The sequence below is a fragment of the Dendroctonus ponderosae genome, unplaced genomic scaffold (genome assembly GCF_020466585.1).
Source record: "Dendroctonus ponderosae isolate FM_Combo_2020 unplaced genomic scaffold, Dpon_F_20191213v2 Dpon_F_20191213_1, whole genome shotgun sequence".
NCBI lineage: Eukaryota > Metazoa > Arthropoda > Insecta > Coleoptera > Curculionidae > Dendroctonus > Dendroctonus ponderosae.
In genome coordinates this window covers 47141707-47157060 of record NW_026017110.1, presented here as the reverse complement: position 1 = coordinate 47157060, position 15354 = coordinate 47141707, and the positions used below count along the sequence as shown (strand labels likewise).

Genomic DNA, 15354 nt, shown 5'->3' with positions numbered 1-15354 from the left:
TAAAGCGAGCAATAACTTAAAATTTGCACCACCAAAGGAGCCACTCGACACTAACTATTCCGAAAGTTTGATAAAAATCATCCAGAATCCTTCCAGTCAACACGTGCTTTGCCTTCAGGAAGCAAACACTCTTTCCCCGATTTTTCCATGCCGCCACAACTGAGCGACATTTCATCTGGCGTACGCCACTTGCAGCTTTCGAAAAATAAAAGATGCATCGAATAGACGTCCTCAAATGAGTGCGTTTACCCCATCGTATCTAGAACGTAGACGCTGACCTAATTCCGCGTGCGGAAGTAACGACGAACAAGCCAATTTAAAATATCGACCAATTTTTTATTTTTTATTTCATCAAGTTTGATTTGCAAATAATAGATAATAGACTATTTGGGTCACAATGCGCAAGGACTTGTTTACCGGCAATGATATGAAAGGTGAATACCACCGAATTGGAACGCGATGTTCGAAGCCATGGATGCACTCACCTCTTGGCTAAAGTCCGGCTCTATCATTGTGGAGGAGGTTTGCAGCTGTTGTTCGCTGGCCGCCTTCTGGATGGCCTGGTAAGCCGAAGTGGTAAGCACCAACAGTTCATGCCATTTGTGTGTCAGCAACCGCGTATGGACTTCGACCGGTAGCTCCAAGTAGAAGGGCAGCCTAAACAACACTCAACTGCCATTATCAGCCTTCAATCGTTTTCCCCACTTTACCTCTTAGTCCATTGCACCAATTTGTACACAATCGAGTCCCCAATATTACACAGCTTCTCGCTCAGATCCGTATTATGATCCAGAAGTTCGTCCAGGTTCCGCAAGGTCGCAATATCCTGAAACTCATCACAGTCGATCAGGGTCTTGATCATCGACAGAGCGTATTCCACCGAAAACGTTCTGTCCCGCGAGCTGGACACGGCGCTGTCCAGGCGCTGGCGCAGCCGAATCACCTCGCTCGGATTGGTCAGAGCTGTCTTCAGAATGGTACCGTTCACTGGAAAGAAACTGTTCAATTTAGCAATTTCGCTGCCCTGCCAGCTCAAGACGTTCTACCTAGATTCGGCGGAATTCCTGCAGGCTGTAGCTGCTGCTGCTGTTGCTGCTGCTGCTGTTGTTGCTGTTGCTGCTGCTCCTTGAACTGCTGCATGCTCTTTTCCTGGTTTTTTGTCACCGCTTTGCTCGGCTTTTTGTGCTTTTTATACTTGACTTTGTAGAGATTGTATACAGCGCCGCTGTTCCGACCTCCGGGCATTCGATCCTCTCGAACAGCTGCAAAAAGAGGAAAAGAATCATTTCACACCCATTAAAAAAAACCTGCCTCGTATTCCACCCAGTATATTTTTTATAGATTCAGTCTGTATTTTTAATGAATTTCTGATTTGAAACTTCGGAACTTCTCAAGCTTAAAGAATTGAAACAGCTTTAAAATATAGAGGGTGGTTTTTAAGTGTTTCAAATTTCCGCATGTAATGGCTCTTCTTATACAGGGTGTCCCATAAGCTCATGAGCAAAAGGACACTGCAACATTCCTTGGGTTAACAGACAACGACATGACCTAACTTTTATAAAAAAAACTGTCTGGCTCCCTTGCTACTGATGGTCAAAATTCTTCTAAAAAATTACGTTTTTCGAAAATCAGGCGATTGATTTGATGGATTTTAAAAAGAAAACTCGCTGCGAGTTTGTTCTTATGTAAACGACTCATGTTTCGATGAAGTAACCGAGTTAATCTGCTTTGGAAAAGTGATTAATTCCAGAGGTACAAAAGCTATCGGAACTTTTTAGTTTATCGTTGAAATCAACTCATTTTTTTTTAGTGGACGCACAGATTCTGTTTAGACATTTTTGTGGCCTTTTAATTGTGAAGCACTTTCTAATTATCAAATAGCAAGGAAAGAGAAAGCATTTTAAGCACACACGCAAGTTCATTTCAGTTAACTAAATAAAAAATGTGGGTATACTAATACCCGAAAGAAAAATGTATGCAATATTTGTCTGCTATTTTTTTCTATGATTCAAACACCCTGTACAGGCTGAGCGCTTTTATATGTCTCCTTTGTTTTTTTGCTTATGAAATACAGCCATTTCAACTTTATTCTTCGGCTCGTTCATCATTGGAACTAAGTGTTTAAAAATGGTATTTACATTTTTAATAGAAAATCACTTGTGTGAGTATGTAAACATAAGTAGAATCTTCCTCTACCCTGTGTGGATATTTACGGGGTGTCTCAAAGAAGTTACCGTATTTTCTTTTTGTAGTAAATATGGTAATTTAGGCTTACTCGTAATATTTGATTTAAAATTATAAATAAATAAAATTAGCGTCATATTATCCTAATAAACACGCATATTTGAAAAATATTCACAATTATACAGAGTGCATTGGAAAAGTTGCAGCGCAAAAAAAGCTTTTTTCTAATGGCATACCATATACATAATTTAATTTTTTAATTCTTCTGAAAAAAATGTTTTTTTGTTATACAAATTATGAAAGAAAATTGCTTAGTTTGTAAGTGATTCGGTTGTAACAATGAAAATTCACATTTTTATAGTGGCATTAAATCCTAGCATACGGCTGGTAAAATATCTGTATTCAAACTACAGGAGAGTCATAATATTCATTCGATTTTCAAGCGCGAAAATAGAATTTCATGTTTTTTCTATGAACGGTTTAGTCAACTCTAAAGAATTGTATAAATCAAGCGAAAGCCGGCAGGATTTTGAAATTTGAATCATACTTATAGCACAGTCGACTCTAAATATATGGAGAGATTCCTAAAAATCGCTGGAAATCCTGATTTTTCCTAGCTTAGCAGTAGTGCTGCTGCTGTGCTGTTCGTTCTTCTAACAGACGCTTTTACTCAGCTGCGCGTCTTCCTTAAAAAATGTGCAACTTGCAAACCGACGCAAAAAGATACCAGAAAGTTTCACAGCTTCTAGACCTGACATGACTCTAAAGATGGTGAAATTTTTATCAAAATTTCAGTAAATTCTGATTTTTTCTAGCTTAGCAAATATTGGCGATCAATCAATGAAAACATTTCGATTTCATAATGGGCGCTTCAATCAACTGCGTTTCGTACTTAAAAAAATCGCATCTTAAAAATGGACGCAGGTAGAAAATCGAAATTTTCGCTATATTTAGAAAACACTTGGCGGTAAAAATACAGGAAGAATCATGAAAATCCTCGGAAATCTTCGTTGTTTGCAGCTGAGGAATCAGTCTCCTAATGTTCACCCTTACACAACTACGCCCCCTTCTTTAAAAAAATCGCGTCTTCTAAACAACAAGCCAAAACTGTCAATCTTTTGAAAATGTTTGACTAGGAATGGAACCGCTGGAAGTCCACAGTTTTGTCAGCTTAGAATTTTATATTTTTACCATATTCAAAATATTCGCGACTCTAAAGATCCAAAAAAGTTTATAAAATTGCCGTAAATTCTGAATTTTTCTAGCTTATAAATATCGTCCTCATAAAGGACGGGTTTACCCAACTGCACTGTCTTCTTTAAAAAATTGCATTTTTCAATCTAAAGCAGACAGGAATTTAAAATTATCACCATGTTTTGAAGACGCTTGCCTCTACCGGTGTTGAAAGTGTCTTAAAAACCACTGGAAATTCTGATTTTTACTAGCTTACCAAATATCGGTCTCAGAACGGACACTTCTACCCACCTGCACTCTCTCTTTAAAAAAATTCTATAATTCAAAATAAAGCAGGCAGAAATTTGAAATTCACACCATCTTAAGAAAACAGTTGATTGAAAATATTTTAAACGTTTCATAAACATCACCGCAAAGTTTTATTTTTTCTGGATTAGCAAATATCGGTTTTCCACTAGACGCTTTTTATCAACTGTGCTCGGTTCTTTAAAAAACCGTATCTTGAAAACTGAAGCAGGTAGCAACTTGAAATTTTCAGTATCTTTAGAAAGCACTTGCCGGTAAAACTCACAAAAGTTTCATAGAAATCCCAGAAAATTTTGATTTTTGGCAGCTGAGCTGATCAGAGAGAGCAGATGAGAGATCAGTCTCTTAATGTTCGCTCTCACCCAACTATGTTCCCTTAGAAACGACTTCACTGTGAAAACCTAGAAAGTCTTGAAAAAATCGACGCAGATCCTGATTTTTGCCAGCTTAGCTTATCGGTCTAAAAATGGGCGCTTTCACCGAACTGCACTTTCTCCTTAAGAGCATCGTATCATTTAAACTGAAGCAGACTGAAATTTAAAATTTTCACAATATTTCCAAGACATTTCCCTCTAAAGATTCTAAAAGTTTCATAAAAACACTGGACAATTTGACATTGTCTATCTTCTATCTAGCAAATATCGGTCTTCTAATAGTCGCTTTTACCCAACTGCACTCTATTCTTAAAAAAATAGCATCATGTGAACTAAAGCAGGTATCAACTTGAAATTGTCACCATATTTAAAACGCAGATGGCTGTAAATATCCAGAAAGTTTAAAAGAAATCAACGGAAATTCCAAGTTTTTTTGATTCATTTTTTTGATTTAACAAATATTGGTCCCATTATGAACGCTTTTACCCAATTCACTCTCTCTTTAAAAAATCGTATACTGCAAACTATTGCAAACCGGCGTTTGAAATTAAAACCATACTTGGAAAATAGTTGAGTCTAAAGATACTAAAAGTTTCATAAAAATTTCTGGAAATTCGAGAAAAAATTTTTTTTCGGATATTCAAGCTCGGCAGGTATTCTCTCTGGCGCTACTTAAAAAATTCTAATTTCCCGACTAAGGTAACTTAATATCAGAAAACATCACCATTTTTAGCAGAAACCGGACTCTAAAGATGGTCAAAGTTTTATAAAAATTGCAGTGAATCTTGATTTTTACTAGCTTACGAAAAACTTGGTAGATCCAGCTACCAACTGCGCGATCTCCGTAAAAAATGTGTATCTTCCAAACTAAAGCAACTAGCTATTTTAAAATTTTCCAGTTTTTAGCAGATACTTGGCTCGAAAGGTGGTGAAAGTTCCATAAAAATTCCAGTAAATCTTGATTTTTTTCCGGCTTAGCAAATATCTATCGTTAAATGTAGGCGTTTACCCAACTGCACATTCTTTTAAAAAGATTGTACAATTCAAACTAAAGCGGGCAGTAATTTGATATTTACAACCTGTTTGGCAGACATTCGATTCTGAAGATCTTAAAAGTTTCATAAAAATCTTTGCAAATTATGTTTTATTCGAGCTTGGAGATTATTCGGTTCATAATGGACGCTTTTAGCCAACTCACTCTCTCTCTTTAAAAAAATTCTATACTTCAAACTAACGAGGGCAGGCATTTGAAATTAAAAACGTATTTAGAAAATAGTTGACTCCAAAGATCCGAAAAGTTCCATAAAAATTACCAGAAATTCGAAAAAGAAAAACTCTTCTTAAAGCCTAATTTACTCAACTTCAAGCCCTTCTTTAAAAATTTCCAATTTCTATACTAAAGCAAGTAGACATCAGAAAGCTTCTGTCAAACTCTGAGGATGCTGAAAAATTGAAAAATTCAATCCCAGGTTTTGAACAAAAAGACAAAAAAAATTATAATTTTTTTTTATAGAAAATCACCCAGAAAACCCTACATGAACTTATATTTGTGCAAATAACTCGAAAACGAACACAGATAGGCAAAAACTGCTAGAGATTAGAAAATTCTTAAATTGAACAACAAATGTAAAACTGTGTTCGGTCGAAGTCAGTGGTGCACCACAAAAAAGTTCGGGGAGGTAAAAGGGGTATGCCTCTAGAAAAAAGAACACCCTGTAGATTTTCACAACCAGTCGCCATACCTGCGGATAAAGGCTCTAAACAGTAGCCTACGTTAAAAATTTGAGCAAAATATCTCATAAATTGTAGGAGTTAAAGAGAAAATTCCAAAAATTTTTTTAAACTTTAACACCCTGTATCTCGTTAATCGTGGGCCGGAGAAAAAAACTTAAATGGAAACTCCATTTGTTTTGAGGTCCTCTACACGCCCTTCTCTGTGTCCATAAGGTTGTACATCACCCTGTATAACTGTGTTAATCTCTGCAGGGTTTTACAATTTAATACATAATTTGCTGTAGGTAAATCTTTTCTGGCTAAATAAATTATTAAATATCAATCTCATAAAGGACGTTTTTAATCAACTGTGCTCTTCTTCTATAATTCTATTCTACCACCGACCGTTGGGACACCCTGTATATTTTGATACCATTAGATAGCCCTACTCCTACCGAGCTTCCCCTGCTTGGGCCCAAGGGCGGATCCAGGGGGGGCGTTATCCCCCCCCCTTGTGCTGCGTTTTTAACGACTAACGAGAATTTTGACCCCCCCCCTGACTCAAAAGCTGGATCCGCTTCTGCTTGGGCCCTACTCTTCCTAACCTAACCATATATTGAAAATCTGCGTCATTCTTTTCAAGAGAGTTCTGTAGGCAAAACACCCCCAGAGGAGTGAGGAATGACGCCTAACTCGAAGCACCCTACGCAGGCTCCATAGGCGCAAATGGTACCTACCTTGCAAGACCATCCCCTGCTCGATGCATTTCTTGAATCGACAGTACTGGCACCGGTTTCGCTGCGCCTTCGTGATTTCACAGTTACCATCTGCCACACACGTGTACACTCTTCGGTTCTGAACCGTCCGTTTAAAGAACCCTTTGCACCCTTCACACGTTATGATGCCATAGTGGAGCCCCGTCGCCTTGTCCTCGCAAATCATGCAGATCATAGGCTGCTCCTCCTCCTCGCCCTGCTCGGGGGGCTCGTTGCTAGCACTGGGCTCGCCCAGCCCCAACCCCATCAGCCGCAGATTCGAACCGCCCGGGAACAGATTCTGAGGCGTCAGCCCCGTGGGCGAGGTGAGATTTAGGGCTTGCGTCTGCTGCGTTAGCGGGATTTGCCGCAGGTCGCCCTCCCACAGCCTCTCCATGTTCAGCGGCGCGGTGGAGAGGTTGGGGATCGATTGAGACGGGGACTGCATGGACCTGCTGACTGGGATTCGCCCCAACCGATTATCCTGCCCCAGGTTGAGCAGCATTTGCGCAGCGCTTTCCTCAGGGTTCGAAATGGGGCTGCCCGCCGCGGGCCAGCTGGAGGTGGTGGGAAACAGGGGCGGATCCACTCCGGTAGGAGACGTGGGTGTGGTGCAGAGCGTGGGCTGGGACCAGATCATCGTCCTCACTCCTCCAGCCTCACCCATTATCACTGTGGGTGTTTGCCTGACTGGCATGCTGGTGGTCGTCCTAGGCATGGGGCTGCTTGGGGAGCGCAAGTCTGGAACATGCGTAGGCGACGTGGCTCCAAAGCTGCCCCCTATCAGCTCCGGCTTCACTCCGTTGATGCGCTGATGTTTCAGCCACAGCTGGCTCTGAACCAGCGAGGCCTGCGGTTGGCTGATTATGACGCCCCGTTGCCGCGACTGCATGAATGGCAAATTGGGATTGGAGGGCGACTCGCAGCCCATCGGCATGGTCGGTGTCAGGTTCCTAGGCGGACTGGGCGTGGTCGGGTGAAGCAAGAGAGGCGCATGTTTGATCACAGGACTGGTATTAGCCGGTCGCCCCGGGGAACTGTGCGGCCTTGGCGGCTGCGATGGACTGAAAGGGGGCGCCGGCCTTAGGGCTGGCGGGCTCTGGCTCCGCAGGCTCCGGATCACGCTGGCCGTCGCTCCAGAGTTGGCCGATCCGGTCGTGCCGCCTCCATCGAACACCCCGGAATCTTCCAGCCGGTTCGAGACCTTGTCCAGCGTGGGTTCCGGCTTGATCAGCTGCTGATTGGGCGTCGAGTCCGGACTGGGCGGGTTGTTAAGGGTGCCGTCCGACATTTTCGGCGATGATGGAATGATGAGATCTGGCGAAGACGTGCTGGTATCGGCGACCGATTCGCCTAGAAGCGGACAGAGTCATTGCCTAAAAGCAAATTTGATGATGGCTGCCTATACTCAAACTTACATTAAAATGGAAGTGCAGAGGTTCGAGACACTTATTAAAACTACAACTCAAACACTCCCAAGCTATACCTACTTGGAAAAATATTGCCTGTTGCGACATTGCCAAGTTTCCGAAATAGTCCCTAAAATAGGCCTAGGTAACACTGTGTTGAGTTGCGCTATTGAGTTGTCGCTCTCTGAGTTATAACTGCGTTCAAAGAAAGTCGACGAGTTTTCTTGTAAAATCGATCTCTTCATTTTTTTCCATAAAAGATTCAGTTTGCCAGTATTTCACAGTAAAACGTTAGGAAAAACGCGGCTTTTCTGTTTAGAGACAGTGTTGTTTAGAAATATTGACCTAAAAGTGAAGAAACTCCAGTTTCCAAGAGTTTTCCAAGTAAATAATTATAAACTTTCGCTTTTTCGAAAAAAGTTTTTGTAAAATTACAAAGTTATAAATTTATCTTGTAATTTATTTTTTTTCTGGGTGGAAACTAAAGCAAAAAAATTCAGTCAAATCTAAAAAATCACATTTTTTAACAAATTCTATAGTCTTCAGAGGAATGGAGGTGACTAGATTTTCAAATATTATATATTTAGAAGAAAAAGTAACTTGAACTGAAATTTGAAGGCATTTTAAAAATATCATTCATAAATTGCCTTTAAAATAAATCTAAAACAAGTGAAAAAAAGTCATCAACATTTTCCCAGCTACTGAACTGAGTTACTACGCCGGCGCGTCAGGTTGGCGCCGCAAGCTATTTGCGCAGCACTGCGCCAACTCCTAAAAATCCACTGAGTTACCCAGGCCTACCCTACAATACTTTAAATTGGATAATATTTTGATACTTGAAAACTTGCCCCTATCTTTAGTACTGAATGCGAGAAAATTATCAAAAATGGACGTTTCCTTAGAAAAAATTGATTTTGGCCGGTTTCCTCAACTCTATTTTGAAGTTTACTTTTTTAGCACTTTGTATTAATAGTAAGTCCTCTTCAATAAGGAACGCGACTCTAATTAAGTAACACATATTGCCTTTTAGGAAAAACTATGCCTTGTGCAGGTGAAACACAGTGCTTTGCGTTATACTGGGTGTTTCCTATGAGCGCGCCCCAATTCAAGAGCGCAAAATGGTTTCTGAGATAAAAATCTGGCTAGTGGATTTTCAAATCTTTAACTAACCAAAGCTGGGAGTATTTGAGCATTTTTCAAATTAGAAACTTGATCAATTTACCGTCACTGCTGCATCTTGAGTCAACCTTTCTCCTTTTCAATTTCAGATCTTGGAAAAGGCTCATCTTGTCGAGCTCACACGGGGTACGCGTAAGGGTCATAATTCCTGAAACAACGAAAAACAGATCGGTTAAATCACTTGAATAAAAAAAATTTTGTGATAAACTAAGCCAAAGGTTATTTTTTGAGAGTAAATAATCACGAACTTACAGAGTGTTCGACCGTGGATCGGCTGACGCCGAGGCTAATTTGAGCACCAAAACAAAATCAAACACCACATCGTTCAACCTTCGATGTAAGCTTAGAAATAAAATGGAATCTCCATTAACCCAGGTTATTATTTACAATGTCAAGCAATCTAGCAGCTTTGAACAAGCGCATTCTTGCTCCAATCCACGAATCGACAGCAAAAGATGCAAATCACTTGGAGCTAGATCGGGACATTTTGGCGGTCCTCTTTGAGGTGTGAGGAACTTTGAGATTTCGGCAATTAATTTGGTGATAGGACGACAAAATGCAAACAAAATTCAAGCAATCTGACACCCCGGCTGGCGCTATTCAGGTTACCTTGCATCGGTTTATTCCTGTTTCCCGGTCGTTGCTCCAGGAATAAATAGGTCAGGCGTGTAGTTAAGAAGTGTAGGAAGGACCTTAGCAAGTCTACGGGGGCAGGCGGAAACGTACGGTGAATGAATACAAGTTTGCTCATCTATTCGGATTCGAAATCGGTTCAGCTAGCAATAAGAGAATCGCATTAATTATCGGGTTATTCGTATTAAGGACAAGACCATGAAACCAGGAGCGTTTCAAAACCGCGACCGTAAACCGGTCAAAACCCGCGATGGATTTCATGCGCAATGCGCCAATAATAATAATAATGATAATAATAATAATACAATTGGAAATTTTCGGCATAATGATCGCACCATGGAGGCTTTCACTTTTGCATCACACATCGGCCGAATTTCGTAATTCGAAACAGCTTAAAACCTATTCAGTTTTGGCAATATCAAGGTTGCCTGAACATTGACTTTGCCCGTTTCCTAATTGATGGTTTCGAAAATTAACCTCCACCATTGTTTCATATCAGCTCGACGTTGCCGCACCTCCAATCAATCAGATCATACATGTTCAGGTTCTGTAAACAATCCGCACCAATCACCCTTCCATCAGTGCCCATTCGACTGGCAATTGGACTCCAGGTGTGCCAGATTTGGCCCCTCTTGACTTTGCCTTCATCTGCTTGATGCCTATTCAGTTCCCTGAGTGGAGTGATTTTATAAAATCACCGGCAACATCACCGACCGTTTGCTTTTTACTTTCGCCTGGGTCGATGACTGCTAAGGCAAAACTAGGACATGAGCAGATGGCGCAACATTTTTTTTCGAATTTTGCCTTCGTGTTGGATTACGCATGGTAGGAAGCAGCGGCATTGTGTGAAAACGAAACAGTCAGGTGGAGCAAAGTCTGGACGGCGAGCCGGCCCACCACCAGGTCTGGAAACGGTTGGCCAATGAGGGGATTTTCATGAAACGTTTCGGATGAACGCGCGCCAGTTTCGCATTATTTGCCATACCATAAATAAACAAATTATGCAAAACGAATTCGGATTTATAAAAATATTTGAGACGGTTAATGCATTTTCTGCAATTTACTTCTTATGTAAATCGGACGGTTATGTGGCGATCGTGTATCTAACAGGAACTAAGCCTTGCATGGTATGGTGATGTAACTGGGCGAAAGCACCTTTTTCTTCGTTTGCTCCGAGACGAACGATTTGTTTCATGTATTTGAAGACAAATCAAGGTGTCTTGGCAGGTCCTCTGGAGCCCACTAGGAGTTTGAAGGAGACGGCCGTTTGAGCCTCAAACGATATTATCTAGTTTTTCCTCCTGGTTAGCAAGCAACAAAGCTACCTAACAAATGAAATATTCAGTGCTTTGCACATTAAGAAGACCAAATTCTCTTTGAGTATTTCCAGTGTCTCATGTTGGCGCAAATTTGATAATGTTGAAGTATTCTTAGGGTACATTTAGACAGAAAGCAGTAAAAGATGCGTGGTAGCGAGAAATTCAGTGCTTCACGCCTTAAGAGGGTCAATTTTTCTTTGAGCATTTCGAGTGCATTATAATAGAAAGCAACAAAAACAACCTTCAACTTGAAAAAAATCAGCGTTTGGCACCATAAGATGGTCAATTCCTTTAAGGAACGGTTGATTTATTTCGACCAATCCTAAAGACGATTTTGATATAAAGTAACGAAAACTGCCTGCAAATGGACAAATCAAGTGCTTTGCACTTTAAGAGGGCCAATTTCTTCTTGAGGATTTCCAGTGCAGTGTTTTAAGGCACGGTTGAATATTTTCGACTGGTCCTAAGGACGATTTCGATAAAAAGTAGCGAAAACTGTGTTTAAATGAACAAGTTAAGTGCTTTACACCTTAAGAGGGCCAGTTTCTTTTTGAGGATTTCCAGTGCAGTGTTTTAAGGAACGGTTGAATATTTTCGATTGGTCCTAAGGACGATTTTGATGGAAAGTAGCGAAAACTGTCTTTAAATGAATAAATCAAGTGCTTTGCACCTTAAGAGGGCCAATTTCTTTTTCAAGATTTCCAGTGCAGTGTTTTAAGGAACGGTTGAATATCTTCGGCTGGTCCTAAGGACGATTTTGATAGAAAGTAGCGAAAACTGTCGTGAAATGGACAAATCAAGTGCTTTGCACCTTAAGAAGGCCAATTTATTTTCGCGGATTTCTAGTGCAGTGTTTTAAGGAACGGTTGAATATTTTCGACTGGTCCTAAGGACGATAGAAAGTAGAGAAAACTGCCTTTAAATAAACAAATCAAGTGCTTTGAACCTTAAGAGGGCCAATTTCTTTTCAAGGATTTCTAGTGCAGTGTTTTAAGGAGCGGCTGTATATTTTCGACTGGTCCTAAAGACGATTTCGATAGAAAGTAGCGAAAACTACCTTTAAATGAACAAACTAAGTGCTTTGCACCGTTAGAGAGTCAATTTCACTTTGAGCATTTCCAGTGCAGCCTTTTGGGGAACGGTGGAAATGCACTAGAAACCTTGAACCGTCTTGAAGTGAAGAAATTCAGTGCTTTGCACCTTGAGACCGTCAATTTCTCTTTGAGCATTTTCAGGGCAGCGCTTGGGCGAAAAACGTTTCAAGATTAAGGCATACCTGGAAAGATTCCATATCTGGAAAGCCGCTTAAAACATTCGCACAGACCTAAGGACCAAGTTGATATAAAGCACAGGCAACTACTTATATGTGCAAAAATTTAGTGCTTTACGAGTGTTTGGTCSCAAAATTGTTCAAGGTTTAGGGAGCAAATTGGTCTAGAAGAAAACCTTGAGATATTGCGCATCTGAAAAGCCATTTTTGAGCACTTCTATTTCAGTGTTTTGGAAGCGCAAAACTCCCCAAAGTTCAGAGAGACAATTGAAAGATTCCATATCTGGAAAACGATTCAAAATCTTCCATTAATCCCAAGCGCAATTTTTATTGAACTTACTGGAAATTGTTGTGGTGAAACATCAGGATCGGCAATTTCTTAAATAATCATGAAAAATGCACGGACAAACATAACAAAAACAACGACTTCAAAAAACTGCGCTAGTTCCAGCAAGTTTCAGTAGGACAATATCCAGAGGCAAAGTAAGAAACATTGAAAGCTTTCATTCACTTTAATGGAAGATTGGAAGAGAATCGTCTCCAAATCAATCTAGACAATTAATCAAGGCAGGTGATGATGTGCCAATTCCTTCTAGTTGAAAGTTGCCCATTAACAGTTGCATAATGACAATCTAACAGCAAAATAGAAGCAGGTAAGTGAGCTGCATTGCACGATAATGATGTAAAGAATGAAAGTGGCCAATAGGAATCCGACGACGGCGAATCAGGAAATGCAAGTTGCTACTTTTCACTCGTTGCGTAATTTATCGAATAGATACTGTTGATCTACTTTCGGAAAGGTCTGTCACCTTTCGAGAGCGAGGAATGCGGTTAGACTTGCCATTAATCGAATGAACAGGAAAATGTGTAGGCATTTGCTTTCCTGAGCATTTTCCTGATTGAAATTTCAAAATTTTTTCGTGCAATTTCAAATCCCAAATTGCACGCTTTTCTTAGCTTCCAAAGCAATGCAAAGCTGAATAAACGGGGTTGGGTGGGTTTGAATTTTTCGGTGGCTAAACGTTTACTGGTGGCCGCAGGCAAAATTCCTCACTCTTTGGCAATGAGATGAGTGAATTATTCTGCGAGCGCAAGATGCGCGTCTTTGGCCGGCAAGGTTGACTTATTGCGTCTTTTGCTGCTGAATGGGCTCAAAGCCCGGGAAGCGTTGAGGGTGCATATGAAAGTGAGTGGACTTACCCAGAGACGACATTTTTGTCCATTTATCCAACGTGGAAGAGTCACAAAAAAATCTGCCGAAACGTTACATGTTGGCACTGGAAAATGCGCACGTAAACAATGTGAGTCCGACGAAGGAAAAGCGCTGTTTAGTTCCCGCGCAAATCGGAGCCCCTACGTCAGACCGCAACAGCTAGATGGTAAGGTAGAGCGCGATAATATCGACGTCGTAGAATGCTGCATCCATCTAGCCGTAACGGTAAAGTGTGTACTACAGATCCAGCTAGAGAGGCAAAAGCTCGTTCGCGCTACCTCAGGTGCAAAGTAGGCCACCAACTGCATGTGTGCCTAGCAAAAAGACAGTAGAGAGTGAAACGGACCTCGAGTGGGGTAACCGACTGCTACTACCATCTTCCTGCTCGGTTCTGAGGCCCGAATGTGGGAGGTTCCGTGGCTGTCGCTTTTGTTTACGTCTTTTCCTTTCTATTTTCAAATTACCGACCAATTTTACGTAACGGCTCGTAAGCGAATTGTTTATACAATGTTCGGTTCGCTACTAAACACTTTCTACTCATTAGTGTTATAAAATCGCTATTATCGGCACCTACAAGGGAACCAGCAAAAGTTCATCGCCTATTCCCCCCCTGCTGCTGCCTGCAATCCACAGCTCTATTGGTTCGCGGCTTTCTCCTCATCCAACGAGAATCTTGCCACCAATCCAACAAACTCTCGATGGGCTTCCAATGGCAATTTCGCATCCTTTGCGGATAATTTTAGTGTTGATGCCCTCTCAAAAGACCGTTTGTCTCATAAAACCACTGTTGCCAAAACAATTAACATCTGGAAAATCTGACAATTATTCCTATTGAAGCCTAAAATTTACGAGTTTCCGTTGCAAAAGTGAAACTTTGGGCAGCGACCTTATTGGAGGAGTATTTAGAGAACTTGCCACCGACTTGTTCTGGCTACCTTGAGCGTGATAGCAAATGTTCAAGTTTAAATCAGTCTTGGGAACACAAAAATCCAGCATCGAATTCAACGGGTATCTGTGAATAGATATCAAGATACTAGACTAGTTTATGCTTGCACAAAGTTTCGGCTTTCTGGATTGGATAAATTTGAAATTATGAATTTTTTTAAAGCGACCTGTTAAAGTCGAAGAGAAACTATGGTTGAACTTTCGAATCATGTCGCTTAAACTTTGGAAAATCGCCAACAGTCAAGTTAATAAAGTGAAACTCATACAGTTTCTTCAGCTGATCTCTGTGATGAGAGTCTGCTATGTGGGTGCCAAATTTCAGCAGCCAAGTTTAGTAATTTTTTAAAAACGAGCTCTAATAGTCAACGAAGAAAGCTGAACAAATTTTTAAAAACCTTCAACACAAAAACTGCAGCCAGTTTGTACGCGTAATCAAGTCAAAATCATGTTGTTTTCACAGTTAATATTCTGCTTTGTATGTGCAAGGTTTCAGGAGACCAATTTTGGAAATTCCTTCATTAGGAACTTCTGAAAAACAACCTGCAACAGTCAAGCAGAAAAGGTGGTCAAATTTTGAAAATTTATCAACAACAAGCCTGCACCCTGATTTAAGTGAAATCGAGTTTCTACCACTGATTGTTTGCTAAGATTGTGCTAAATCTCAGGAATACAGTGTAGACAGTTTTTGAATTAGGAACTTTTGAAAAACGACCTGCAATAGTCGCGGAAAAATGGTGGTCAAATTTTGAAAAATCGCCAACAACCAGCTCCTACCCTAAATAAAGTGAAACTCATCGAATTTCTACAACTGATATTTTCTATTATTGTGCCAGATTTCAGGAGTGCAGTTTAGGCAGTTT

At 40.7% G+C, this 15354-nt stretch overlaps 1 protein-coding gene across 3 annotated transcripts in view; it reads right to left on the bottom strand.

Annotated features, from left to right (window-relative positions):
• Window positions 1–15354, bottom strand: part of LOC109535387 (hormone receptor 4) — a 52325-nt gene that overhangs the window by 10227 nt on the left and 26744 nt on the right. Inside the window, exons 1-6 of one of the 3 annotated variants that reach the window (XM_048670233.1) lie at window positions 13537–14085; window positions 9158–9262; window positions 6509–7879; window positions 1047–1262; window positions 711–987; window positions 486–657 (exon numbers count right to left, since the gene is read on the bottom strand). In XM_048670233.1, the coding sequence (XP_048526190.1) occupies window positions 486–657; window positions 711–987; window positions 1047–1262; window positions 6509–7879; window positions 9158–9262; window positions 13537–13549 (2154 nt within the window). In that variant the 5' untranslated portion in view covers window positions 13550–14085. Of the gene's footprint in view, window positions 1–485; window positions 658–710; window positions 988–1046; window positions 1263–6508; window positions 7903–9157; window positions 9263–13536; window positions 14086–15354 lie in introns of those variants that run through there. The other 2 variants (XM_048670234.1, XM_048670235.1) reach the window with 2 other exon arrangements.